At 38.0% G+C, this 27,828-nt stretch overlaps 1 protein-coding gene across 2 annotated transcripts; it reads right to left on the minus strand.

The window, feature by feature from the left end:
* Positions 1-974: 974 nt before the first annotated feature.
* LOC130855442 (pantetheine hydrolase VNN2-like) lies at positions 975-25,448 on the minus strand. Of its 2 annotated transcripts, XM_057739123.1 has the most exons (7): positions 25,236-25,448; positions 24,986-25,116; positions 13,356-13,548; positions 10,206-10,494; positions 8,522-8,895; positions 6,841-7,011; positions 975-1,565 (listed from the first exon to the last, which is right to left on the minus strand). In XM_057739123.1, the coding sequence occupies exons 1-7, from the start codon at positions 25,446-25,448 to the stop codon at positions 1,374-1,376; spliced, it is 1,563 nt and encodes a 520-aa protein (XP_057595106.1). In that variant the 3' UTR covers positions 975-1,373. The 2 variants fall into 2 exon arrangements, with proteins under 2 accessions (XP_057595106.1, XP_057595107.1); XM_057739124.1 differs by lacking the exons at positions 8,522-8,895; positions 10,206-10,494.
* Between the last annotated feature and the right edge of the window lie 2,380 nt (positions 25,449-27,828).

Raw genomic sequence — 27,828 nt, forward strand, 5'->3', positions numbered from 1 at the left:
AATTGTCCCTTTGAATCTGTGAGAAAATCCTTGCTTGTAACTTTCTCAAACCAGCCGGCTGAGTTTCAGCGGTTGACTGGCAGTCGACCATTGAAATTTCTGGAAGTGGAATATGGTTGCTCAAGAGTCACAAAACATACCACAAAACCATTGCATAATGTCTAACTTCCTCAAGCAAAACCTGGCAAATCTGAAATAGTCTATATTTTATAAGGATATAAAAGAACACACAATTTTGATGATTATGTGATTTTGGACTATTTACGTACATGTGCATGCACCACCACAAAAAATGCAGATATTCGATGTCGAAACTAGTGTTACCATTAACAGTCATCGTCTATGGGTTATGGGATTTGTGTCTGTTAAATTACACCATGGCCTTCAGGTAGGACTGTTTGAAGCTATGAATACCCATGAACCTGGACTAGCTGCTATTTCTTCTAGAACATCTCAAAACAACTTTCATTGTTAAGATAAACTTCAATGTTGGAGTTTATGTTTCTGATGAAACTCCAATGAATTTATGTTGCCATCTGACTGGAAAGCAAATCCCTCACAATCATTAGCATAGAAAACTAGATGAGGGCCTCCCTGGTGCCACAGTGGTTAAGAATCTGCTTGCCAATGCAGGTGACACGGGTTCGAGCCCTGCTCCAAGAAGATCCCACATGCCTTGGGGCAACTAGGCCCATGCGCCACAACTATTGAGCCTGTGCTTTAGAGCCTGTAAGCCACAACTACTGAGCCCGTGTGCCGCAACTACTGAAGCCCGTGTGCCTAGAGCCCGTGCTCTGCAACAAGAGAAGCCACTGCAATGAGGAACCCACGCACCACAATGAAGAGTAGCCCCTGCTCACCACAACTAGAGAAAGCCCATGCTCAGCAACAAAGACCCAACACAGACAATAAATACATGAATAAAGAAATAAATTTATTTATTTTTTAAAAAAAGAAAAAAAAAACCAGATGAGTTCAAATTGTCTTTAATGTCAAATGGAATTCAGTCATAAACCTATCAATCCCTGTCATCAGTGTTCTCTCCCAAGGCCACCACACTATATTCACAATGTCCCTGAAGCTCTTCACTCTGCTCCTGCTCACACACAAGCACACACAAGCACACACAAGTTTCCACAGCAAATCAGGCTGGAGCCAAGACTGATCCTCGTTTACATGACCCAAATATCAATTACACAATTACACCATACTGTGATATTTCAGCGTAGCCAAAAAAGGGGCAAAATTACCAAAGCACTTAAATATAATCCTTGATGAGAAAAAAAATACATTTGGAAATCATTGGTCTATACCAGTGAGCTAACCATTCAAAGTTTCTTAGAATGCAACAATGAATACAATAAAGGAATGTTCTACACCGTCACAATATTTTGCAAAGCTGTGATCATTAATAATGTGGATATTATCACATAAGTTGTTGCTGAGTTACTGGTCCCGCCTGAGATGGAACGTACGTCCTTAGTGTACCATCTCCCAAACAGTGACACTGTTAGGATAGGCTCAGATAATCCATTCTTGTTTACCAAACGCCCATCTTTTAGTACCTAAAGAAAAAGTGGGAAGAGTATAGTCAACTTGGTTAAAATATACATTACAAGCAGACTCATGATTTTGAAACCATCCTAGATATCACAGTTGATCAAGTAGATTACTAGGTGAGGGGTCTAGGGGCTGGGGGGTTGGGGCACAGGTGGGAAAGGTAAGGGACAGCTATTTTCTATGTAAGGAAGACTAAAGCCATTCTAGAGGGTTCAATAATTGAGTTTAAACAATCAAATGTAACCCTTAATGAAAAGTCAGATATCATCAGTAGCAAAGATTTATTGAGTCTAATTATATGCAAGATATATGCATATAATCTAATTATATGCAGGAGCCAGAGGGGTACAAATAACACCCATTCCTCAAGAAGCTTAAAAGTTAATGGTGAAGCTGAACAGATGCCATATATAAAGAGAGAAATCAGTGTATTAGTATATTGGAGAGAGAAACAGGTATGTGCTTAGGATGTCTGAGAAGGACTGGCTGAACTGGTCTGCTTCCCAGGGTGGGATACAACCTGCCACAAGGAGGAGCAGTTAGGAATTTCCCCCTGGGGCCATGTGATGGAAGACATCGTGCCAAGTGGAAATCAGGCAGCCTAGGCTCATTCTGAGACAGGAATGTGTGTGACAGATCTGGGCAGTGTGCTTTCTCACTCCAGTTTGGTTAGAACCAGTGGTGTGCTGGAGCCAGCGTGTGTAAGCTCACAATAACAGACTGTTAAATCTCCAGGAACTTTGACAGCTGGTTGTTAAACATGGCTGTTCTTGAAATGGATCATGGTGAGAATATTTACACCATAATAAAAGACAAATGCCACAAATCAGAGCTTTTTTTTTTCTTCCTCAGAGAGTGGCTTGTTACAATTTACAGCACACCACTAGCTGAAGTTGAAGGTTAGTGAAGAGAAGACTAAACTATATGGTCAAAGAGAAAGATCTGATCCCTACCTTTCTCTTTATGTGAAAGCCGTGAATGATCAGGTTTATCCTGAAAGTACAGGGGCTTCTCTGTAAGGGAGTAATATATGCAAAGTAATGGAACAAGGGCTTCCCTGGTGGTGCAATAGTTAAGAATCCGCCTGCCAATGCAGGGGACATGGGTTCGAGCCCTGGGCGGGGAAGATCCCACATACCATGGAGCAACTAAGCCCATGCACCACAACTACTGGAGCCTGCGCTCTAGAACCCAAGTGCCACAACTACTGAGCCCACGTGCTGCAACTACTGAAGCCCATGCGCCTAGAGCCCATGCTCCGCAACAAGAGAAGCCACCACTCTGAGAAGCCTGAGCATCTCAATGAAGAGTAGCCCCTGCCTGCTCACCACAACTAGAGAAGCCCGCATGCAGCAATAAAGACCCAGTGCAGCCAATAAATAAAATTAATTAATTAATTAAATTAAAAAATTTTTTAAATCAGAGAAGAGATATGAAAAAATACATTTAAAAAAAAGTAATGGAACAAGACTAGAAAGAAATAAAAATAGAGAGACAACAGATAGAACAAGAATTAAAGAAAATGAACTCATCATGTAAAGGATAGTTTGGATGAGGAAGAACTTAGAAGGCGAGAAATTAGGTATTTCACAACTAGAAGTAGAAAATAACTAAACATTCTTGAAGATAATTATTGTGGTGACACATACAGACAAAAACATAGCTCACTGACAAGTTGTCAAACACACAACCTGTTGGTAATTAAATGAACAAATATAAAATGTTAAATGTTCATTGTTTATTAAGTGTTAATTGTTTATAAATAGTCCCTTGTTTATTCAACTGTTCATTAAAGGAACAAAAATGAAATAACAGAGGTTTATTTCAAATTACAGTTGGGTGAAAGTTTGAAACAAGTTAAACACAAATATTAATTTTCTTGTGACTTTTCATCAATATAGTAAAATCGTGTCTATTTTGACCTCCTTGGGATTAATTGTTCCACATCAGTGATTGTCCCATAGGTTCTAGCTAGAACCTAGCATTTTTACTGTTTTCTTGTTACAGATTTTCCTAAAATATACTATATAATTTACTGGCCTTCTAAGTAGTATATACTTCATATAATTTGATCTTTTTGATTATTCCCTTAAACGGTAGTTCTTACCCATCAAAATCACCTGTGTGACTATGAAAAAATATAGGTCTCACCCTCAGAGATTCTGATTTACTGTATCTACAGTGGGACCTGGCCTCTTACTCCTCCAGTCTGTCTGCACATTGATCTATACTTACATGATGTTCAGTACATGTGGCCCAGTTCTGGCAAGCTTTTCCTCCAGTTACTGATGAACTTGGTTAACCAGGTAAACCTTTTGAGGTAAGTACCTAAAAATACATCCTGATGCTTTGTGTAATGCTTCACTGTTCATGAAGTGTTTCACATGCATTACGACGTCAGTAAGGAAGATATTCTACCCATTTTACAGGTAGGAAATTCAGAGGTTAACTGACTTGCACAAACTTACATAAGTAGTTAGTCATAGAGACCAGACTTCTGATAATATACCAGAGTTAACTTAAAATGTTAAAGCAAGATGTTTCCCCACATTTGTGGTGATGGTAACACGTCATGCTCTTAGCATAGAACTAAGGATGGGGAGAAGAAAGGCAATAAATGCATTGGCATCTCTGCAGAAGTGATCCTCTAAGATAATGTGTAAATATGTGTTGATAGAGAGTCCATCAGTCAAGCAAACTGGGGAAATACTCAGGAAGACATGGCTGGTGTGACTCATGTAAAAACTTTGTCATCTATGGTATTAAAACTAATCTCTCTAGGAACAATATGTTAACAGAAGGGCCATGATCTGCAAAGTCTCTAAAGAAAGAACTAAAAAATCAAATTGTTTACTTGTTTTTGTTCATTTGGTCCTTCTTGAGGAAAGTAGGCACCTTGATTCACACAGTCTTTAGAAAGCCAGCCCTAGAGAGGATAAGTACATTGTCTCAGGCCACCATAGCTTCATGAAAATCTTTTCCAGTTTTAAAAATAATAAGTTGATTCTCTCTTTTATCCATCTCGTGAGTTTGGTTAGTGTCTGTTCCTGATGCACTTCAGGGAAAGTCATGCCATGAGAATCTACACTTGTGAAATGAAGACCAGGATTCTAACCAGGAAATGTCTTCTAAGGAACTGCTATACCAAAAACCCTGCTTGCCAGCAGACAAATGCCTCTTTTATAGCTTTTGAGGGTAACACAAAGTATATCTCATTTCCTCTTTCTGTAAGTGAGCTGGAGTAGATGAGACATGATCCAAATGATAACTATACTGCAAGTGCCTAATTTAAAGCATAGACACAATCCTTTCCTCTCCTCCTTTCTTCCATCTAAGAATAAGGGGCCAGTGCCGAAAGATGGGAGACAACATGACATGTTCTGAGAATTTTTAAGAGTTGAGACCTACCAATACTATTAAGTGGTTAATCTTTTATTGTTTTGTATCATTCTCTCACTGTTTCCAACTGCCTGAAACCATTTGGGATGAAAAGTTTAAAATCAAGAAAAGAGCTATCTATGTACATCCTCTCCACCTCCTCATCAACTAGCACTATCCAACTTCTTCAAGTATACTGATATGGTTCAGAGTAATAGTGACATGATATTTTTGCCTCCAGAACTTTAACCTGGTCTGGAAAACTCCAAACAGTTTTTCATCTTTCTTCCATGGATGAGATTCTTTTGTGAGATAAATGCTCAACCCTATTCTGGAATAATTCCTCAAAGAGACAAATCTAAGAGTACGTGGCATGGGGACATTTTTTCAAAATAGTACCCAGAAAATTAGATTGTGTGCTCAGTTTAAACAGCATGGCTTACAAGATACAGTACACCCATACTACTAGACCCCATGTCTTCCTAAGCTTACCTGGGTGAACCCTGCTCTCCCCTTTCTGACTTCCTTGAATTGGCCCCAGAAGCTTTCAATTCATCCACACACTTGTGCCAGTCTAGCCAACTTCCAACTCCTGGATTTGAGTTCCAGACCCCTTGTTTCAGATCTGATCATGATTTTCTGTAGTTGGCATTGAAGATTTTATTCCAGCTATAATTTGTTCATGAGATTCTGCCTAACTGGGTTCTATAGCAGTCAAAGATTCCCATACTCTGGGTTTCCTAGCCTTAAGGCTGCACTGTATGTTAAACTGTTGACATCACAGAATTAATTATTTTTATAAATATGGCATATTCCAATCTGATAACACAGGCAGACACAGATATATGACCATATGCAATATGCAATTTTAAAGATTTCCTTGCTTGATGCTTTAGATTAGTTAACTTAGATCCTATTTTTCTTTTATTTAAAAAAAATGCAGTAATTTCACTTTAGGTTCTAAAACTATGCCACTGTTTGCCACAGTTCAGTGAAGACATTAAGGTCCAAATGTGTGGAGTGTGTGTATGTGTACATGTGCCATGTACTGATGAGCAGATATAAACCTGTAGAATCTTAATTTTAATTTAAGAACAGCTTAATTTGCAGACTAATTGGTTATGGCCACTGTAGTTTGTGAAATAAATATCTAATTTCCTGTTTGTCTCCATATGTGACTAAGAGAAATTAAAAATCTGCAAGTAAATATTCTTCAATGAAGGATGCCTCAGGCTCATAGTGTATAGGTATCTTATTGTCTTATTCCAACAGTGTCATCACTTTAGAATTAGTTGCTATAAGTTGCAAAAATGACCACAAAATTTTCCCCTCCTCTATTCATACCCTCTGCAATATTTCACAGCTCTTCTCATTGAGAGTTCTGCATCATTTATTTCTCCACCCTTTGAATCTACATGGGTCATGTGACTTGCTTTGGTAGATGAGATATTTGCAAACATGGCACAAGTAGAGACTTGAAAAGGACTTGCCTATTGTGCCTTTCCCTATCTGGGCTCTTAGATTCCTTCATCTAACATGTGAACAAGCCCAGGCTTTCTGGAAGATGAGGGACTACAGAGAGAGTGGCCCCAATCATTCCAGCTGTCCAAGACAATGCCACTACAAACTAACCAGCCCCAACTAACCCACCTGCCAGTGGCACATGCATGAATGAGCCCAGCCAAGATCAACCGAGTCCCTTCTAGCCCAGAAGACCAGCCTAGCTACAACCAGTTTGCATCACCAACCACAAAATCAGGGCTAAAAAAATGGTTATTGAGTAAAGCCATGAAATTTTCAGGAAGTTTGTTACACAGCAAAAGTTAACAGATACAATTGTCATAGCCTGTTTTATTTGACTTGCGAAAACAGATAAAATGAAGACACTCAAAATTCTCCTACCTCAAATTTTCCAGGTGCCAGATTGATATCAGTAAGTAGCACTTCAGGAAAAACATACTCTGTTCCAAATGTGCCACTTAGGGAGAACATTTCAAGTCTTGTCAGAGCAGTTTCTACTGGCTGTCCACAAGTTGTCAGATTAGTGGTTTTGCATTTCACCATTGTGCATACCTGTGTAGAACAGATGCAGATAAAATGTAATGCCTTGCATCTGTTGCTTGTACTGTTGACTCAGTTTATAACCACAGCAAAGTAAATATTTTCTCCATTTGATAAAGGGATTTGGATCATATAATTACTTGCTTTATTGGAAATGGAAAATGATTAAGAACCAACCCCCACTTCCTGAGTAACTAGTGGATTGAAAGAAAGAAGCCAGTTTAAAACTAGATTTGTAATAGGAAAAAGCAAATTCAACTCTGTATTGGATCTGTTTATTTTACTTTAAACTTTGTATTCCACTGCTTTTGCTACAAGTTAATCACTAAAGGTCTGTTGCCTATAAGCTTAAATTATACATAATGGACCATCTCTGAGAATCCTGCCTTTCATGTAATGAGCTAAAATACCTTTGTTTAGGTCACAGGAAATATCCAGACCAGGCCTACCTATGAATGGCTGCAGGAAGGAAAAAATTAACACATCCCCTCCAGAGTCTGACTGGAACCAGGACTTTACCTTCCCTTTTAGTATAAAAGAAGCCTGCGGGCTTCCTAGGTGGCACAGTGGTTAAGAATCTGCCTGCCAATGCAGAGAACACGGGTTCGATCCCTGCCCTAGGAAGATCCCACATGCCGCGGAGCAACTAAGCCCGTGTGCCAAAATAAATAAATAAATAAAAGAAGCCTGATTTCTACCTCAGGGAAGATGGTTCTCTGGGACACTAGTCCACCATCCTCTCAGTCTGCTCACTTTCCAAATAAAGTCACTATTCCTTGCCACAGCAACTCATCTCTCAATTTACTGGTCTCTCATACAGAGAGCAGTATAAACTTGGACTTGGTAATAGATATAAACCATTAGTCTGGCATGTCAGATGGTGGCATTTGGCCCAAGAAAGTGGAGGTCTTTGGGCAACAGGAGTATTAAAGCCAATAGGATGATTAAAATTTTGACCATCTCTTTTTTTCCATATCTGTTTCCTCAGGAGACGGCAGTAAGACACAGAGTATAATAAGAAAATACAAATGCATAGCCAATATCATACAAAAAGTTTGCATTTTAAAGATTTGTCATTGGAAGGGCATGAAATGACCAGGACATTTGGTTACAAGAGCAGTTAAAATAAAAGTGATATCCCTACTTATTTTTAGTTTTAAAAGTTAAAACAAGACTTTATATTCAGATGTGTCAGCAAAGCTACTTAAGGAAGCCTCCTTGAAATTCACTTCAATATGTAAACCAGTTCATTAGTCAAACAGAAAACAAGCAATGTCAGGTTAGTATATACTTTTTAATGTGCTCATAGTAAGCAAGCAGATGATACTTAGCTCCCTTGCAAATACCATATGATTAATCCCAAAGTGTGTGTGTGGGTATGGGTGTGAGTGTGTGTGTGTAACACTGGCAATGTGTGGAGTCATGCCAAGAAAAAGCACTTGGTTCCCTGGGACAAATATGAAAAGTTAATCCTGGAATTTACTGACACCCAAACACTCCCTTTCTCTTGAACTGAGATTACCTGCCAATACTCTCTTCTCCTTCGGCCATGAAGTCCAGCAAAAGCTCCTAGAACATACACTTCATTCTCCACTTTTCCTAACATTCTGTAGCTTAAATGACAGCAGAGTTCTTTTTGACAGACTGTAAGGTTTCCTGCCTTTTCAAAGAGTTCTGTGAAATTGAACTTATCCCGGGAAATAAAGCCCCTGAAGAAGTTTTTCTGTCCTGGGAATGGTTTGATGGTGGTGGCGTAGGCACTCCAATTCACAGCTGGTGGGTAGGTCAAAGAGTTTCGGGGATGCGAAAACACCTCCGCAAAGAGGATCTTTCCCAACTCTGTTTCCATATCATAATGGTATACTTTGGGAGAGTGTGGTGCATAGATACCACTGCCTGTGAAGAGAAGACAAGTCTTTTAAAAACAAAAAACAAATCCAACACCACCAGTTTCCCCATTAGAATTGAGCATGTGGTCATGTCACAAGATTAGTCACAATGAGACAGCACAAGGCACTGAACACCTAAGTATAATACTTCTCCTGTTCTCTACTGAAGGAGATTAAACCACACAATCAGCGGTCTCATTTCAAATAAGCTTTGAATATAATTTGCTAGCAGTAAAGAAAATTAAGCCAAATATTAAAATTGTTGTACTCAAGAGTTCCTGAGAGGTAGGGAAGGTAATACAAAATTCCCTTCTGTTCTCCACTGTGGTGGTTTTCAAATATGTTCAAAAATTCTTTGACACTCCTCTCTTCAATGGGTGGATCTAATTTCCTTTACCTTGAGTGTGGACTTGACTTAGTGATATACTCTTAATCAATAGAACATGGTAGAAATGATGGCTGGCAACTAGTCATTAATGGCAATGCAGCTTTCCTCTTTCTCCCTCTCTATCTCTCTCCCTCTCTCCCTCTTTCTCTCATTACTTGCTCTGGAGGAAGCCAGCTGCCCTGTCATAAGGATATGTCACACAGCCCTATGGAGAGGCCCATGTGCAAGAAATGAAGGTCTCCTGTCAACAGCCACTAAGAGAGGAACTCTACCAATAGCCACATGACCGAGCCATCCTGGAAGCAGACCTGCCAGCCCCAATCAAGCCTTCAGAGGACTTTTAGCCCAGCCAACAGCTTAATGTAACCTGAAGAGATGGCCTGAGCCAGGACCACCCAGCTAAGCTACTCCCAAATTCCTGACCAAATTGTAAGATAATAAATATTTGTTGTTTTAAGCCACTTTCACTTTTTACTTTTAATTTGTTATACAGCAACATGTTAATAATACACTTCTCTGCCTTTGCCAGTTTCAGAGCATATATTTCTAGTTCCCTGCTTTGCCCCCTACTAGCTGGTGGCCTTTAGCAAGTTACTTGCATTTTTGTGTGTCTTAGTTTTCTAATCTGCGAAACTGGAATGATAATACTCAGCCCATACATAGAGTTGTAAGGATAGATGAAAAAATACACATAAAGGTCTTAACACAGCCATGGCTGTTATAATCAAGCAGTAGCTTTCCTTTTCTTCTCCTCTTCCTTCTTCTTCTTCTTCTTCTTCTTTTTTTTTTTTTTTTTTTTTTGTGAAAAAATACAAACATAGTGAGAAGTCCCAACAAAGAACCAAAAATGTACAACAGGTCACATCTGAGGCACGAGTTTCTCTGCATTTAGAAATGCAATCTGCAAACCTTATCTGGTCATGAATTACCTGTCATTTTTAGGCTGACATTATGTGTGTTGGCCGCAAGAACATTAACTCGCATTCCTATTGCCCAGGCTGAATGAAATTCAATAGCTGTCAAAAAGGGCAAAACATTCATCCAAGCTGCAGGAAACAATATGGTGTCCACATGGAAATCTTCTACCAGAGTCACAGCAGGATCATGGAAGAGAATATCAAAGCACGTGAAAATGCCAAACTTTCCAAAGGTGGTGTTGAAAGTCACCAACTCGGGCTTTTCGGGGACATCAAACTGAGGCTCAGAGTAGAGGTGGTACTATAACAAACACACAGGATAAAACCAGGAAAGGCTTGTTTATTGATGAGCTAACACATGAAAACCCTTCGAGTTAGTAATTTTGAGAGCTGACAATGCTCAGCAGCAGGAAATCTATAGGAGGTAAATGACTCTGGTGACTGGAAGTTAATTTCCAAGGAAATATAAGGAGAAATATAGTCTCTCTCTCTCCCTCTCTTCCTCTCTCTCTCTCTATCCACCCCACCCCTGCCGCCCTCTCTCTCTCAGTTAGGAGCCAAATATACCTCCCAATAAATCCTAAACACTATGTGCTTCTCGAAAGCTGAAGACATGCATCATTTTTCTTTGAGTCCCTGATATCTAGAAACATAACCATGTGAACAATAAATACCTCTTAATCAAATGAGGGAGGCCCTCTCCCTCTTTATAGTGTCCCATCCAAAGTAATCTCAAGGACTTTTAACCAGCTTTCAAAATTGTTGTCAAAAATAAATGTCTTATTACATTCTTTCTGATTCCTTACAAGTAAACTTGAGAAATGAACCTAGTCTAATTTAATAATCAGGGTAAACAGCTTAATAAAATGATTTGCAAAGTAGGAAAGACCGAGGGTCGGGAACAAGACTATTAAAACTTCTCTCTAAATTTATTTTCTATCTAAAAAAAATTTTTAATTGAAATTTACTAGCATTTTAAGAATTTATTGACAAAAGTACTCTTACCAGATCCATATATCAGAGAGCATGGGTCACGAATTGTTCCGAGGTAACTTGATGGAAGAGTGAGAGTTTCTCACTTTGGGATGACCCAGGTCCTCACTAGCTCTCCACATCCAGCTCACTGTGCCACCCTGCCATTTCCTGGGCTGGGTTAAATGGACTGACTGACTGTGCTACCAGTTTAACTAGGTCAACACTTACAGAACAGAAGAGTAGCTGCAAAGAAAGAGGCTTTAAAAATGATACTAACGGGACTTCCCTGGTGGCGCAGTGGTTAGGAATCCACCTGCCAATGCAAGGGACACAGGTTCGAGCCCTGGTCCGGGAAGATCCCACATGCTGCAGAGCAATCCAGCCCATGCGCCACAACTACTGAAGCCCGTGCACCTAGAGCCTGTGCTCCAAAACAAGAGAAGCCACCGCCATGAGAAGTCTGTGCACCGGAAGGAAGAGTAGACCCTACTCATCGCAACTAGAGAAAGCCTGCGTGCAGCAATGAAGACCCAAAGCAGCCAAAAATAAATTAATTTTTTTAAAAAAAGAAAGAAAGAAATTTCTTAAAAAACAACAACAACAAAAATGATACTAATGATGCAGACACAGTCTCAGAAACAAGGAAAATGGAAGCACTGACATTTCTATTCCCAGTTTGAGACACATTTTTAAGGAGAACACAGAAGTTTAATTACATATAAAAACAAGTTGTGGAACCCACAAGGTTATGAAGAAAACGTTTCAAAAGTTTTGTGTTTCATTTATAAATATACCAACACATAAATAAATATGAATATATTTTATTTTGAGGACTCATGTTAAAATTCTTTTTCCATAGGGGTATATGATCAAAAACATTTGAAAGTCATTGGCTCAATATCACTCCTCTTGAGTAATATTTTTTACCTAGGACTTCCAGGAGATAATTTCTCCACACAGAACATTTTGAAGCTACAATTAAGATGCTTAGAAAAAATATGGAGAGGAAAAGGGACATTCACACTGACCTGCACATCTCATATCCATTTAAAAGGTCAGCCTCTGTCCCTGTCCAATTTAGTATAAAATTATGCCTTCAGGTTATTTTACTCTTTCAATTCAGATTTTAAAGTCATCGCCCAGTTCTCTGAAAGATTTGGGAGAAGATAAGACCAAAGTGGGGATTAAAACCAAATCCCCCTGAAATTGAGTTCCTCTGCGAGTTTATGATTAACATTTACTGTTCCCTTCCTGTCCAACCTCTGTCCTCAAGATTGAGAAGTATCAAAGAAAAGGGTGGAGTGAAACTGAGTGAGGCCCTGCGGGGCTCCGGGGCCCTTTTGTCCCCTGTTTCTTTGTGGGCAAGACTCCAGCCTCCCTGAGTCTTGAAGGCAAGACCTTCCCTGAGTTGCTAACAGTTGCTAATCAAGGGAGGAGCAGCCAAGAAACCACCTGAGGCAAGATGAAAGATTAAAGGGGCCAGAGAAGCTCACTAAGATTAGGAGACCTGAGAATGACCTTCAAGTCCTGCTCACACCCGAATCTTGTCAGAGACAGCCACATTTGAACCACTGCTATAAAGCCCTCCTCAAATCCTCCCAGACTGGGAAACACAGTCAAGAGCCCACTGTGTCCCCTTTTTCCTGGCAAAGCAATAAAGCTATGCTTTCCTACCTCACCCCCCCCAAAAAAAAAAATAAAAAATAAAGTAACAATTTTATGATTTGACCTGAAATAAATGAGGATAATTAAATTAACTGGTATAGAGACTAAAAGAGAAAGATCATTTTTGTGACTTGATAGAAAGCAGGGAAATTAACTTCTGTGAAACTGATTCATACAATGTGAAAACATCTTTTATCATTTCAATATTAAATGGTATCCAGACTACAGTCATCTCAGTATCCTTTGTATCAATATTAAAATTAGTTGTTTTATACTTGCAAAAACTTTAACATATGTAAAACCTTTTTTGCATATATAAATATACAAAAACTTTACAAAACCTTTCTTACAGGTCTCCGCCTACAATTTTATCCATATTTCTAAGATGTCAGTTTTTCTTTATTGCTAGCTTAAAAAAAATTTTGGTAACATCGTGTTATAAGGGAATGAAACTCTAACTCCTAAACACAGAATCCACCCCTCTCACAGCAGGCTCCATTTTACATACCCACCCCTTCTTACCTTATGGTAACGCGCCACCAGCTTTCCCTTTGCATCATACACCACGTTGGTGTTGTATTGATAATGGCCATTAGGAGGACATGTGGAGTCACGGGAATTACATGACTTTTTGTCCCCAGCATTTGCCAAGACATAGATAGAGTTGTTCTTGGCCAGGCAGCTGAGTCTTGCTTGTACTGGTGTATGACCAAATCTAAATCCAATTTTAATTAAGACATTTCAGTAAGTCAGACAAAGAAAGACAAATACTGTATGATATTACTTACATGCGGAATTTTAAAAAGTCAAACTTGTAGAAACAGAAAATACAATGGTGGTCACCAGGGGCTGAATTGTGGGGAATTGAGGAGATGCAGTTTAAAGGTACAAACTTGCAACTAATAGATAAATAAATACTGGAGACTGAATGCATAACATAGTGCTTATACTCAAAAATACTGTATGATAAACTTCAAAGTTGCTATGAAACTAGATCTTAATTGCTCTCACACAAAAAGGAAATAATTATGTGACATGATAGAGATTATATTTACAAGTTACAAATTATACGTAAACTTAATATACTTTTTTCCACATGTTATCTATTGCTCCAGCAGTTTATTATATACTCTCCTGCATCAGCGGTTGTCATCTCTACTAGATCATTCCATCAGCATGCAAATGTGCTCTAGTACCTCCCTTCTTTAAAAATATAAAAAAATTAAAATTGTACACTTTAAATATATGCAGTTTATTGTATGTCAATTATATTTCAATAAAACTTCTTAAAAAATAAAATAAAAAATAAAAACCTCTCTTGACCCCACATGCCCCTCTAATTTATGCTCCATTCCTTAGGTCCCTCTTACAACAGAACTCCCTGGAAGAGCTGGCCATCTTGCTATCTTCAGCCCATCTTCTCCCATCCTCTTTGAAGTGCTCAGATCATCCCACCCGACAACTCTTACTAATGCCAATGATGACATCCACATCTTAATTGATCTTGTGCTACTTACCTGCAGCAGTTGACACAGTTAACTACATCCTCCTCCCAGAAATACTTCACCTTGCTTATTGGACCCCACACTCTCATTCTCCTACTCACTGGGTGCTTTTCTCCACCTTCTTCTCTGTTTTCTCCTTATCTACATTCAGTCTAAACGTTGGAGTTTCCTATAGCTCAAGCATTAGATCTCTTCTGTAACTCACTCCATAAGTGAATCCCTCATGCTGTTAAAATGTTTTTCTCCCTGTTAGTGACAAGTTTATTTTCTTTTTCTAAAGGAAGTTTATTCTTTTATTATTTCCAGCAATAATGCAGCTCCTAAAGTCTTGAAATTTAGATGTATTTGGGAATTTATTTCTTGGTAGTTGGGGAATAGCCAAAAGAGCTCTCCTTCTGGTGTAGGTCTTGGTGGGGGTGGGGAGAGGGGGGTCTCAGTTTGTTAGTGGTGGTAATCCAAAATGAGAATGTGTTATCTGGGTAGTGCAAGAGTGGAACACCACTGGAACTCCCCAGGAAATGGTAGCACTGTGAGCCATTGGACCAAGGCTACCTCTGAGTGCCCGGATCTTTGGAGGCCAATACTCTGGAGATACCAAGATAACTGAACAAATAAATAGCAGACTATAACAGAAGGGACATTATTCTTATCTTTGTGACTTTTCTTTTTTAGCTGTAACTCTGTGGCCTTATGTAGCAGTTATGCAAAATGGTCTATAATTCTTATCTTTGGAGATGAAATGAGTATGAATGGAAATGTTTGCAGGCTTATAGAAAATTTCACTACTGTGTCTTTACAATGAACAGAATAAATTTATATGATGCAACTAATTTTCCTACTATAGAAATACTTTTTAAAAATTTGTTAAGAAGAGGGCAGACAGCAGTATCAAGCAGTATCAGCAGTATTTCGTTCTGTAGAACTGAAAACTGCAGCCATAGAAAGATAGAGAAAATGAAAAAGCAGAGGAGTTTGTACCAGATGAAGGGACAAGACAAAACCTCAGAAAAACAACTAAATGAAGTGGAGATAGGCATCCTTCCAGAAAAAGAATTCAGAATAATGATAGTGAAGATGATCCAGGGCTTTGAAAAAAGACTGGATGCAAAGATCGAAAAGATGCAAGAAAAGTTTAAAAAAAAAAAACCCAAAATTAAAGAACAAACAAACTGAGATAAGTAATACAATAACTGAAATGAAAAATACACTAGAAGGAACCAATAGCAGATTAACTGAAGCAGAAGAACGAATAAGTGACCTGGAAGACAGAATGGTGAAAATCACTGATGTGGAAAACAATAAAGAAAAAAGAATGAAAAGAAATGAAGACAGCCTAAGAGACCTCTGGGACAATGTTAAATGCACCAACATTCGCATTATAGGGGTCCCAGAAGGAGAAGAGAGAGAGAAAGGACCCGAGAAAATATTGGAAGAGATTATTGTCAAAAACTTCCCTAACATGGGAAAGGAAATAGCTACCCAAGTCCAGGAAGTGCAGAGAGTCCCAGGTAAGAGAAACCCAAGGAGAAACACACCAAGACAAATAGTAGTCAAACTGACAAAAATTAAAGACAAAGATAAATTATTAAAAGCGACAAGGGGAAAATGACAAATAACATACAAGGGAATTCCCACAAAGTTAACAGCTGATTTCTCAGCAGAAACTCTACAAGCCAGAAGGGAGTGGCATGATATATTTAAAGTGATGAAAGGGAACAACCTACAACCAAGAATACTCTATCCAGCAAGGATCTCATTCAGATTCAATGGAGAAATCAAAAGCTTTACAGGCAATCAAAAGCTAAGAGAATTCAGCACCACCAAACCAGCCCTACAACAAATGCTAAAGGAACTTCTCTAAGTGGGAAACACAAGAGAAGAAAAGGACCTACAAAAACAGAAACAAAACAATTAAGAAAATGGTAATAGGAACATACATCTCGATAATTACCTTGAATGTAAATGGACTAAATGCTCCTACCAAAAGACACAGACTGGCTGAATGGATCCAAAAACAAGACCCATGTATATGCTGTCTCCAAGACACTCACTTCAGACCTAGGGACACATACAGACTGAAAGTGAGGGGATGGAAAAAGATATTCCATGCAAATGGAAATCAAAAGAAAGCTGAAGTAGCAATATTCATATCAGATAAAATAGGCTTTAAAATAAAAGATGTTGCAAGATACAAGAAAGGACACTACATAATGATCACGGTATCAATCCAAGAAGAGGGAGCACCTCAATACATAAGGCAAATGCTAACAACTATAAGAGAGCAAATCAACAGTAACACAATAATAGTGGGGGACTTTAACACCCCACTTACACCAATGGACAGATCATCCAGACAGAAAATTAATAAGGAAACACAAGCTTTAAATGACACAAAAAAGCAGCTAGATTTAATAGATATCTATAGGACATTATATCCAAAAACATCAGACTACACTTTCTTCTCAAGTGCACATAGAACATTCTCCAGGATAGATCACATTTTGGGTCACAAATCAACCCTTGGTAAATTTAAGAAAATTGAAATGATATCAAGCATCTTTTCTGACCACAACACTTTGAGATTAGAAATCAATTACAGGAAAAAGACTGTAAAAAACACAAACACATGCAGACTAAACAATATGCTACTAAATAACCAAGAGATCACTGAAGAAGTCAAAGAGGAAATCCAAAAATACCTAGAGACAAATGACAACAAAAACACAATGATCCAAAACCTATGGGATGCAGCAAAGGCAGTTCTAAGAGGGAAGTTTATAGCAATACAATCCTACCTCAAGAAACAAGAAAAGTCCCAAATAAACAACCTAACATTACACCTAAAAAAAACTAGAGAAAGAAAAGCAAACAAAACCCAAAGCTGGTAGAAGGAGAGCAATAATAAAGATCAGAGCAGAAATAAATGAAATAGAAACAAAGAAAACAATAGCAAAAATCAATAAAACTAAAAGCTGGTTCTTTGAGATGATAAACAAAATTGATAAACCTTTAGCAAGACTCATCAAGAAAAAGAGGGAGAGGACTCAAATAAATAAAATTAGAAATGAAACAGGAGAAGTTACAATGGACACCACAGAAATAAAAAGCACCATAAGAGACCACTACAAGCATTTATATGCCAATAAAATGGACAACCTGGATGAAATGGACAGATTCTTAGAAAGGTATGACCTTCCAAAACTGAATCAGGAAGAAATAGAAAATATGAACAGACCAACCACAAGTAATGAAATTGAAACTGTGATTAAAAATCTTCCAACAAACAGAAGTCCACGACCAGATGGCTTCACAGGTGAATTTTACCAAACATTTAGAGACAAGCTAACACCCATTCTTCTCAAACTCTTTTAAAAATTTCCAGAGGAAGGAACACTCCCAAACTCATTCTATGAGGCCACCATCACCCTGATACCAAAACCAGACAAAGATACTACAAAAAAAGAAAATTATAGACCAATATCACTGAGGAATTTAGATGCAAAAATCCTCAACAAAATATGAGCAAACAGAATTCAACAACACATTAAAAGGATCATACACCATGATGAAGTGGGGTTTATCCCTGAAATGCAAGGATTCTTCAATATACGCAAATCAATCAATGTGATACACCATATTAACAAACTGAAGGATAAAAACCATATGATCATCTCAATAGATGCAGGAAAAGCTTTTGACAAAATTCAACACTCATTTATGATAAAAACTCTCCAGAAGGTGGGCATAGAGGGAATCTACCTTAACATAATAAAGGCCATATATGACAAACCCACAGCAAACATCATTCTCAATGGTAAAAAACTGAAAACATTCCCTCTGAGATCAGGAACAAGACAAGGATGTCCACTCTCGCCACTACTATTCAACATAGTTTTGGAAGTCCTTGCCACAGCAATCAGAGAAGACAAAGAAATCAAAGGAATCCAAATTGGAAAAGAAGTAAAATTGTCACTGTTTGCAGATGACATGATACTATACATAGAAAATCCTAAAAAGATGCCATCAGAAAACTACTTGAGCTAATCAATGAACTTGGTAAAGTTGCAGGATACAAAATTAACACACAGAAATCTTTTGCATTTCTATACACTGACAATGAAAGATCAGAAAGAGAAATTAAGGAAACAATCCTATTCACCATTGCAACAAAAAGAATAAAATACCTAGGAATAAACCTAACTAAGGAGGTAAAAGACCTGTACTCAGAAATCTATAAGACTCTAATGAAAGAAATCAAAGATGACACAAACAGATGGAGAGATATACCATATTCTTGGATTGGAAGAATCAATATTGTGAAAATGACTATACTACCCAAAGCAGTTTACAGAGTCAATGCAATCCTGATCAAATTACCAATGGCATTTTTTACAGAACTAGAACAAAAAAATCCTAAAATTTTTATGGAGATACAAAAGACCCCAAATAGGCAAAGCAATCTGAGGGGAAAAAATGGAGCTGGAGGAATCAGACTCCCTGACTTCAGACTATACTACAAAGCTACAGTAATCAAGACAATATGGTACTGGCACAAAAACAGAACTACAGATCAATGGAACAGGATAGAAAGCCCAGAGATAAACTATGGTCAACTAATCTATGACAAAGGAGGCAAGGATATAGAATGGAGAAAAGGCAGCCTCTTCAATAAGTGGTGCTGGGAAAACTGGACAGTTACATGTAAAAGAATGAAATTAGAATAATCCCTAACACCATACTCAAAAATAAACTCAAAATGGATTAAAGACCTAAATGTAAGGCCAGACACTATAAAACTCATAGAGGGAAACATAGAAAGAACACTGACATAAATCACAGCAAGATCTTTTTTGACCCACCTCCTAGAGTAATGGAAATAAAAACAAAAATAAATAAGTGGGACCTAATGAAACTTCAAAGCTTCTGCACAGCAAAGGAAACTACAAGCAAGATGAAAAGGCAACCCTCAGAATGGAATAAAATATTTGCCAACGAATCAACAGACAAAGGATTAATCTCCAAAATATATAAACAGTTCATGCAGCTCAATGTCAAAAAATCAAACAACCCAATCAAAAAATGGGCAGAAGACCTAAATAGGCATTTCTCCAAAGAAGACATACAGGTAGCCAAGAGGCGCATGAAAAGCTGCTCAACATCACTAATTATTAGAGAAATGGAAATCAAAACTACAATGAGGTATCACCTCACACCAGTTAGACTGGGCATCATCAGAAAATCTACAAACAGTAAATGCTGGAGAGGGTGTGGAGAAAAGGGAACGCTCTTGCACTGTTGGTGGGAATGCAAATTGATACAGCCACTATGGAGAACAGTATGGAGGTTCCTTGAAAAACTAAAAATAGAGTTACCATATGACCCAGCAATCCCACTACTGGGCATATACCCAGAGAACACCATAATTCAAAAAGACACATGCACTTCAATGTTCATTGCAGCACTATTAACAATAGCCAGGGCATGGAAGCAACATAAATGTCCATCAACAGATGAATGGAAAAAGAAGACGTGGTACGTATATACAATGGAATATTACTCAGCCATAAAAAGGAATGAAATTGGGACATTTGTAGACACATGGATGGACCTAGAGACTGTCAAACAGAGTGAAGTGAGAAAGAGAAAAACAAATATCATATATTAACACATATATGCGGAATATAGAAAAATGGTACAAATCAACCGGTTTGCAAGGTAGAAATAGAGACACAGATGTAGAGCACAAACATATGGACACCAAGTGGGGAAAGAGGGGGGTTGGGGTGGGATGAACTGGGAGATTGGGATTGCTATTTATACATTATTAATAAGAAAAAAAAATCAAATTGTACACTTTAAATATATGCAGTTTATTGTACGTCAATTGTATCTCAATAAAAGTTCTTACCGAAAAAAAAGTTTGTTTATGTTTAAGGACATAAAAATGTGATTGACAGTGAGTACCTAGAACTGTACCATTAAAGAAAGGAGATCCTATCTAAGAAGATACATTTCTGTACCAGAGCTGTGTCATAGCCATCCTCTGGGCCCTCTGCTGGAAAAGCAGAATTGAGTCTCAAATAATGCCTTTTTAATTATATCCTCTAGTGTTATAGATGTGGGACAGTACTCTATTATACCTCTGTGAATATAAAATATCTTGTACCTGTTTTATAGTGTTGACTGCACTTTATCAGATCTGTTTATAATGACGTTGTTCTAGAATGTTGTCTTGCCAGATGATGATTAAGAAGCTAATTTAAAAAATGGTGCCAGGTACCAAAACAGTAACAGAACTTTGCTATTTTTCTGAGGTTTTGTTTTTTACCTTTTTTTTTTTTAAATGGAGCGTGCTGTATGTCTCTATAATTTTGTTCAGATGACTGTAGAACCTGGAAAAGCTGTTGCTGCTATTGATGCATAACATACTGCTATTGGTCTTTTTATATAAATAAATAAATACATATATATATAATTTGAATTTTTGGAAACTTTAGCTGTGCTGTCAGCTTTGGAAAAAGTATCCCGGTTGCACCATGTTGAGTTGGCACTGTATAGAAATTAACAGCCATATTGGTCTAAAAACATTAAACATATTTTTTTCCATTTGCACAGGGGTAACACACTGTATTAAATATATAAAGGTCTTATCTACATGGGTTTGATTACAGAAACTAATAAAGTATTCTGTAAATAAAAAATAAAAATAAAAATGTGTTTGAAAGATCTCCATTTTTACCCCAAATAAAGAATACGTAGAGTGCTTTATAACTCCTAGGATTTCATCTGCTAATAGGTATCTCTTTGAGACATTGCTGCCTCCACTGAGGACCAAGATTCTTTGCTTTTTAACATTACTGACCAATGTGGAGATGGCATATACTTATTGATAAGTTATTAATTTTACTTGAGCATGGTCACACTAAATGTGAAAGGAACAGAGTGAGAACCACATCAGGTTATCTTTTTTAAACTAAAAATGATCATCGATATTTAAAAATACAACTTTACTATTCTTGCATAGATGATGGATATTGCATTTTACTTCCTAAAGCTTAATAGGTCTGAACATGGAGTTTATTTGTAGAAGGCAAATAAGAGGAAATTTATAAAAGTGGGTTTCTAAATAAAATAATGATAAACTTATCCATGCTATAAACTACAATGTGATGTTAGGTTCCTTAAGAGCAATGTGATTTGAAAAAAAGGCCTGTATGTAAGAAGACTACTGTGGACCTAGATTTATTTGGGAGATATTTATAGACGGTTCTGGATTTGAGCTGTCACTGGTAAAGCACATCCCTGACCTCACCAATGAGAATCTAGTAAGAGTCTCTTTTGATTTTTAAAGCACAATTATGTGGGGACTTCCCTGGTCACGCAGTGGTTAAGAATCCGCCTGCCAATGAAGGGACATGGGTTCGATACCTGGTCCAGGAAGATCCCACATGCTGCGGAGCAACTAAGCCCGTGCACCACAACTACTGAGCCTGCGCTCTAGAGCCTGTGAGCCACAACTACTGAGCGCGAGTATTGCAACTACTGAAGCCCACGCTGCAACTACTGAAGCCCGTGCGCCTAAAGCCGGTGCTCTGCAACAAGAGAACCAGCACAATAAGAAGCCTGCGCACCGCAACTAAGAGTAACCCCCACTCGCTGCAACTAGAGAAAGCCCACGCAGCAATGAAGACCCAATGCAGCCAATAAATAAATAAATAGATAAATAGATAAATAAAATTTTTTTAAAATGCACAGTTATGTGTTTTGTAGCTTGCATTTAACAGGCAGTCTGAATTCAAACCTCAGATGCCTCTTTATCATGACTACACATCCTCCTTCCTTACTGTAGCTCTTTATACATTTGCTAGTTGTATGGGTGAATGAATGAATGAAAAGGGATGGATTGACAATTATTCTTACCCACGTTAGTAAATCTCATTTAATTTTTTTTTTCTCCCTGACTTTCTACCTCCTGATTTTCCACCTCCAACCTGATCTTGTCTTTCATGCCAGACTCAGATATGCAACTGCCAGGGTTATATCTCCACTTTGACATCTATCAAATCGCAGCTCAAACTTCAGATGCACAAATTTGGTTTGCTGAGTTCCATCCCAACTTGCTATCCTTTCAGTGCTCTTGTAACCGAGCAGGATCCTATGGGACTTTCCCGAGACAACCCCGCCCCCCTACCCCTCACCCCATGTCCTATATCTGCCTCTTTTTGTAGAGAAGCTTTAGTCTCCCAGGCCTCCCCTGAATCACAAAAAGCAGGCTCAAGAATTAATGATTGGAAGAACATAAACACATAGTAACAAAAACATAGCATTTGGGCCAGGAGAACTGATAACAATTTAAACAAAAGATTAGCCATACAGCAGAGTCATAGAACCTTTTCGTTCCTCCCAGAAGGACACAAATAACAGAGTCTGATACACATTCCTTGGTTGTTTTGCAGATGCTAAAACCTCCACCAGATGGAAGAAGCTAACTGCATGATGACCATGAGCACATAGACCCCAGACTGGCTGGAGCCTGAGGATTGATGGTGTTAACCCCTGTGATGTCACCCTGTTACCTCACCATCAACCAGTCAGAGAATTGTGCACCAGCTGATCACACACCCTGCAACTCTCTCCCTCACCTTGCCTTTAAAAACCCTTCCCTAAAATCCATCAGGGAGTTTTGGCCTTTTGAGCATTAGCCGCCTGTATCCCTTGCTTGGTACTGCACTTTCCTTCACATCTCCCCAGTGTCACTAGATTGGCTTTACTGTGCCTCGGCAAGTGGACCCAAGTTTGGTTCAGTAACACTTCCTATGTCTGCAAATGGCAATCCCATGCCTCCAACTGCTCAGGCCAAACACTTGGGAGTTGCTCTTTGTTTGTTTGCTTTGGTTTTTTGCTTCCGGGATCTTAGTTCCCTGACCAGGGATCGAACCTGGGCTTCCTGCAGTGGAAGCTTGGAGTCCTAACCACTGGACAGCCAGGGAATTCCCATTAACAGTAATCTTTTGATGTTGGACTACCTTGTTAGTTTTTTGGGTTTGTTTTTTCCTTTGGGGGGGTTACAAAAACTCCTATATATCTTGGCTCCTCCCTTCCCTCTTTGGAACAGTCTGAAGAGGTTATCTGAGAGGCTGTACCCTAGGCTTAAGTCCTCGGTAAAGCCTCAAATAAAACATAATTCTCAACTTTTAGGTCAATACCCCTATTCTTATCTCCGAATGACATTCTATATAATAAATGAGTTTGTGTACATCTATCGTCTCCCACTGGAATATTCATAAGCCATAGAGAGGGCAGAGACTTTTTTTTATTAAGTAATATATCTCCTATTCTTAAAATAGTACCTGGCACACAGTAGATGCTCAATAAGTAACTGTTAAATGAATTAAATGTGACTATATTGGGTGATAATGCAAACCAATTTTCTGTCAAAATTTCTTTTTTCTAGTGTAGGGCTATGAAAGAGGTATTTACTAACCATATGGAATAGGCCTCTCCCCAAACTTCACCAGTTTCCATAGCTACTGTGATATTTCACTAGTCCATAAATTTGCAAGGTATTTTTTTTTAAACAGGAAATCCATCTCACAATCCTACTGTGAGATGAAAAACAAATGGGTTGTCCTCCTTCTCAAAACTTCTAGGGAGAAAGACTGTCCAGCTATCACCCCTCTTCTTCTACAGAAGTGTTTCTTACAAACACCATAGGAAGCATCCGCTCAGAACAGGAAGGACAGGAAAGTGGAGCTGTTGACTGCCATGTAACCCGACATTCTCCTCTTGGTATGGTTAGCCTCTTAAGAGCTAAGAAAAGACGTTTTCCGATAACCCTTATGTAAACTTTAGACTAACCAGGAGTGCCTCAAAAAGCGTGGTATCCATAATCCGCCAGCAAGAACATAGCAGAGGAATGTTCAATAAGCTTAATTTGAGGAACAAGAGTGAGAGAAAGTGCAAGAGGGTGAGAGATGGTGAGATGATCTGAGAGTTGAGAAAGGATGATTGTGGAAGAGTGAGAGACTTTTAACTGCCAGTATAGAAGTGTGCAATCCACACCTCAGTAATTCAGGCCTTAGTAGACAGTAGGAATTATATATTAAATATACATACATATATTACATGTTTTATATTAGAAAGTTTCTACATTATTTTTTTCCCAAGAAAATTAGCTTTATGAGCCTAGGAAAATGCAAAGTTTCAAAACATAAAGTCTCACTAGAAAGTAGATAGTGAGGTCTTTCTGCCTGGGAAACAGATTCTAGAGCAGAGAGACTATGAAATTGAAATATGGTACCTTCAATAGAGTCTTTGGGATATTTCCCAAACACTGAAGCCCAGTGTCTACTTCAGAAATTAATTTACTACTTATATTCATGAGGTCGTCTTCCCCTTAGTTTCTAATCCCAGTAATAATTATCTTATTTATACATTTCTCCAAATTTAATAAAGAGATTATAAATAATTGTTAAATGGCATCCAGGTACAATTTTTAAAAATCTAATGAATGCCGACATATATATGTAAAACAATAATATGCACCACACACATGATCATTCAGTAGTTATCATTTTGCTGCAGTGAACGTGTACATTTTAGAGAATCACAGCACTTTTGTACAAACAACTAGAATAATTCAAATACCTGTAGGGCTCTTCACATGGAATCCAGTTCACCGAAGGATCTGGGATATCCTCCAGATAAGGGAAAATGGTTTCCCTGGTAAATTTCCATCCATAAAGTGCATCTTCTGGAGTCACAATGATCTGAGCACCCTATTCAAAACGAGTTAAATCAAAATTATTTCTCTATATATGTAGACAATTTAACACTCCAATCTTCACCAGCTCTCATGTCCCTCTTATAAATTATGATTAGCAGAAATAAAAGATACCTGTTCAGCTGCCTGCTTAATTGCTTTCTCCAGAATATCTATATTCTTGTTCATGAGGAGCAAGGCATCATTCCGAGAAACAGGTGTTTCTGTATGATTTGGCAGTATGACAGCATGTTCATACACTGCAGCTTTAAATGTATCCAAAGCACTGACATGCAGAAAAATGAGGGCAAAAACTGCCACGGAGGTTTGAAAAGAGGAAGTGATCATGGCCAAGGTCTAGTGAGTTCTGCAAATGGAAGTAACAGTCATGTAGTATTTATAAAGGAAGGAACATTTATGTAACATATGACTGCCAGCTCTTATTTTATAATCTCATGAATATTATGCCTGATCATTTTGGAGGAAAAAAAATTCAGTTCCATGAATACAATCAAAAAGCATTACAAGGATTGGGCATGTACTATTGATAAGATTTAATGTCAAAGTTCACGAAACCAAAATTCAAATATAGTACACTTGTACCCTTTTATTGATAGGAAGAAGATAGTAACTAAATTAACTCTCATGTGAAAAACCATAATGCAACAAATTTCATTTATTAAATTACAAAAACTAGATAACAATTTTTTTCTGTTCTGTTGAATGATCTACATCACGTTTACTTTTAGAAGGGAAGAAAAATTTTACAATGCTAGGAGAATGCAATACAGGGCAATACTGGGAACAAAATTCACCCAAACAAACACTCTGACTTACCTATTAAAGACTCTGAATGTGCACTCCGTATAAAGAAGATTTGTGTCTGGTTTGCTTACTGCTGCATCCTTAGTGCCCAAAGCACTGATTCTCCAGGTGCTGGTCCCTGGTGTTTGGCTAGAGGAGAAATCAAGAACCTCTGCTTAGGGGGTCCCAGCCTTCAGGGGACTAAGCCTCCTTCCTCCCTCACTCTTTCCTTCCCCATCCCTCTCTCCTTCACTCCTTCCGTCTTTCTTTTCTTCATTCCTTCCTCCCTCCCTCTCTCCCTCCTTCCTTCCTTCCTTGCTTCCTTCTTTCCTTCTTTCCTTCCTTCTCTCCTTCCTTCCTTTCTTTGGAGATAGATGTAAGGGAAGGGGACGTGATCACTCAGGCTGGTGATTATAAAGATCATGTCTGTTATAACCCAGATATGATGTAATTTTCATTTTTGTTAAAAGCAAATAACCACATAAATGAGATTTTAAAAAAACACATACATTTTGTGACCTCTGATAACCTCCTAGGACATATTCTCCCTTCCCCAGTCCCAATCCTATCACACAAACATTTAGTGGGATTTTTTGGGTTTTGACTTCATTTTTTAACTTGAGTCTCTTCATTCAGATACTTCATTCAAATATGGCATAGAAGAGTAGAAACAAATAGGTAAAATTCTTTCATGTTTTCCCTCATACTGAGATACAATGCTTTACATAGGTGAGGTCTAAGGACTATAAACTAGGTCTGCTTATATTTTCTGCTTTGAATAGAAATTTTTAGTAAAGAAATAACCTGTTACCTCTATAGAATAGAAAACTGAAAAACATTTTTAGAAAAACGGTCAAGGCTTTTAGTGGATAATGTGAAAGGAAAGAGATTTTTATCACCTATTTTTCTATAGTAGGTTGTTTGTGCCTTTAGAGTCTACGGAGCAAGTAACGCATATGCCCATACTTTACAGGCCAGGATTCTGAGGCATCAAGAGGCAGAGTGACTTACAGCAGGGTGTAGGACTTCTCATTCCTGATTCCAGAAACTTCCCCTGACACCCAAGACATCACGCACCTGTCTGCGCTCTGTTAAGGTCTGCATCCACGTGTGTCAACACTCACTTGCATCTTTTAAGGAACCCCATTCAAAATGAATACCTTAGGAAGACCACAGATAAATCTAAATACTGAATGAATACTTGATGTAGTTGAGACCTATAAGCTCTTACATTTCTACAGGTATCAATACAATTTAGATCATTATCTACTTTCTTGTGATTTAATCTCACCAATTAGTAATACTTCATTACCTCTTTTGCTTGGAAGTAGTTAGGTAAGCTGGTGAAAATAAGCTAACAGTCTTTACTTTTGGAAGGTAGGAATAGAAACAATCATATCTGTCTTTTGCATCTCAGTGTCCCCAAATTTCCTGGACATTTTTCTGTGTTTGTGGCTATAAACAAGGGAAATAGTGTTTTGTTTATTCGGGTTTTTTTGGCTGGCAAGAGAAAGGGGAAATGGTTTCTGATGCAAAGTCAAGGTGATTAAGTTCTCTTTTTTCTTGGCAGCATTTCAAAATTGTCTCATAAAAACAGAATTTGAGTAACAAAGATAATGGCATGGGAGAGGCAGAAACTAGTAAATGAAACAGCAATTTAAATATGGAAATATCTGTAAGATATAAAGAAAAAAAGTGGATGATCTTTACAAACATTTGCCACAGAAGCAGCTGATATTGTTTTAAATCTTCTGAAATAAAAGACCAAATTCAGGACATAGAACTTTGAGTTTACATTTTCATGCTCATAAAGGTGATTGATTAAGCAAGGCTTGATTAACTTCTTTAGTTTAACTCTGATATAAAATGTTACCTGACAGAGGGAACATGGATTCATTATAATTCACTGCTAATAGGACCTTTT

Source organism: Hippopotamus amphibius, chromosome 6 (assembly GCF_030028045.1).
Source record: "Hippopotamus amphibius kiboko isolate mHipAmp2 chromosome 6, mHipAmp2.hap2, whole genome shotgun sequence".
NCBI classification, from domain to species: Eukaryota; Metazoa; Chordata; class Mammalia; order Artiodactyla; family Hippopotamidae; genus Hippopotamus; species Hippopotamus amphibius.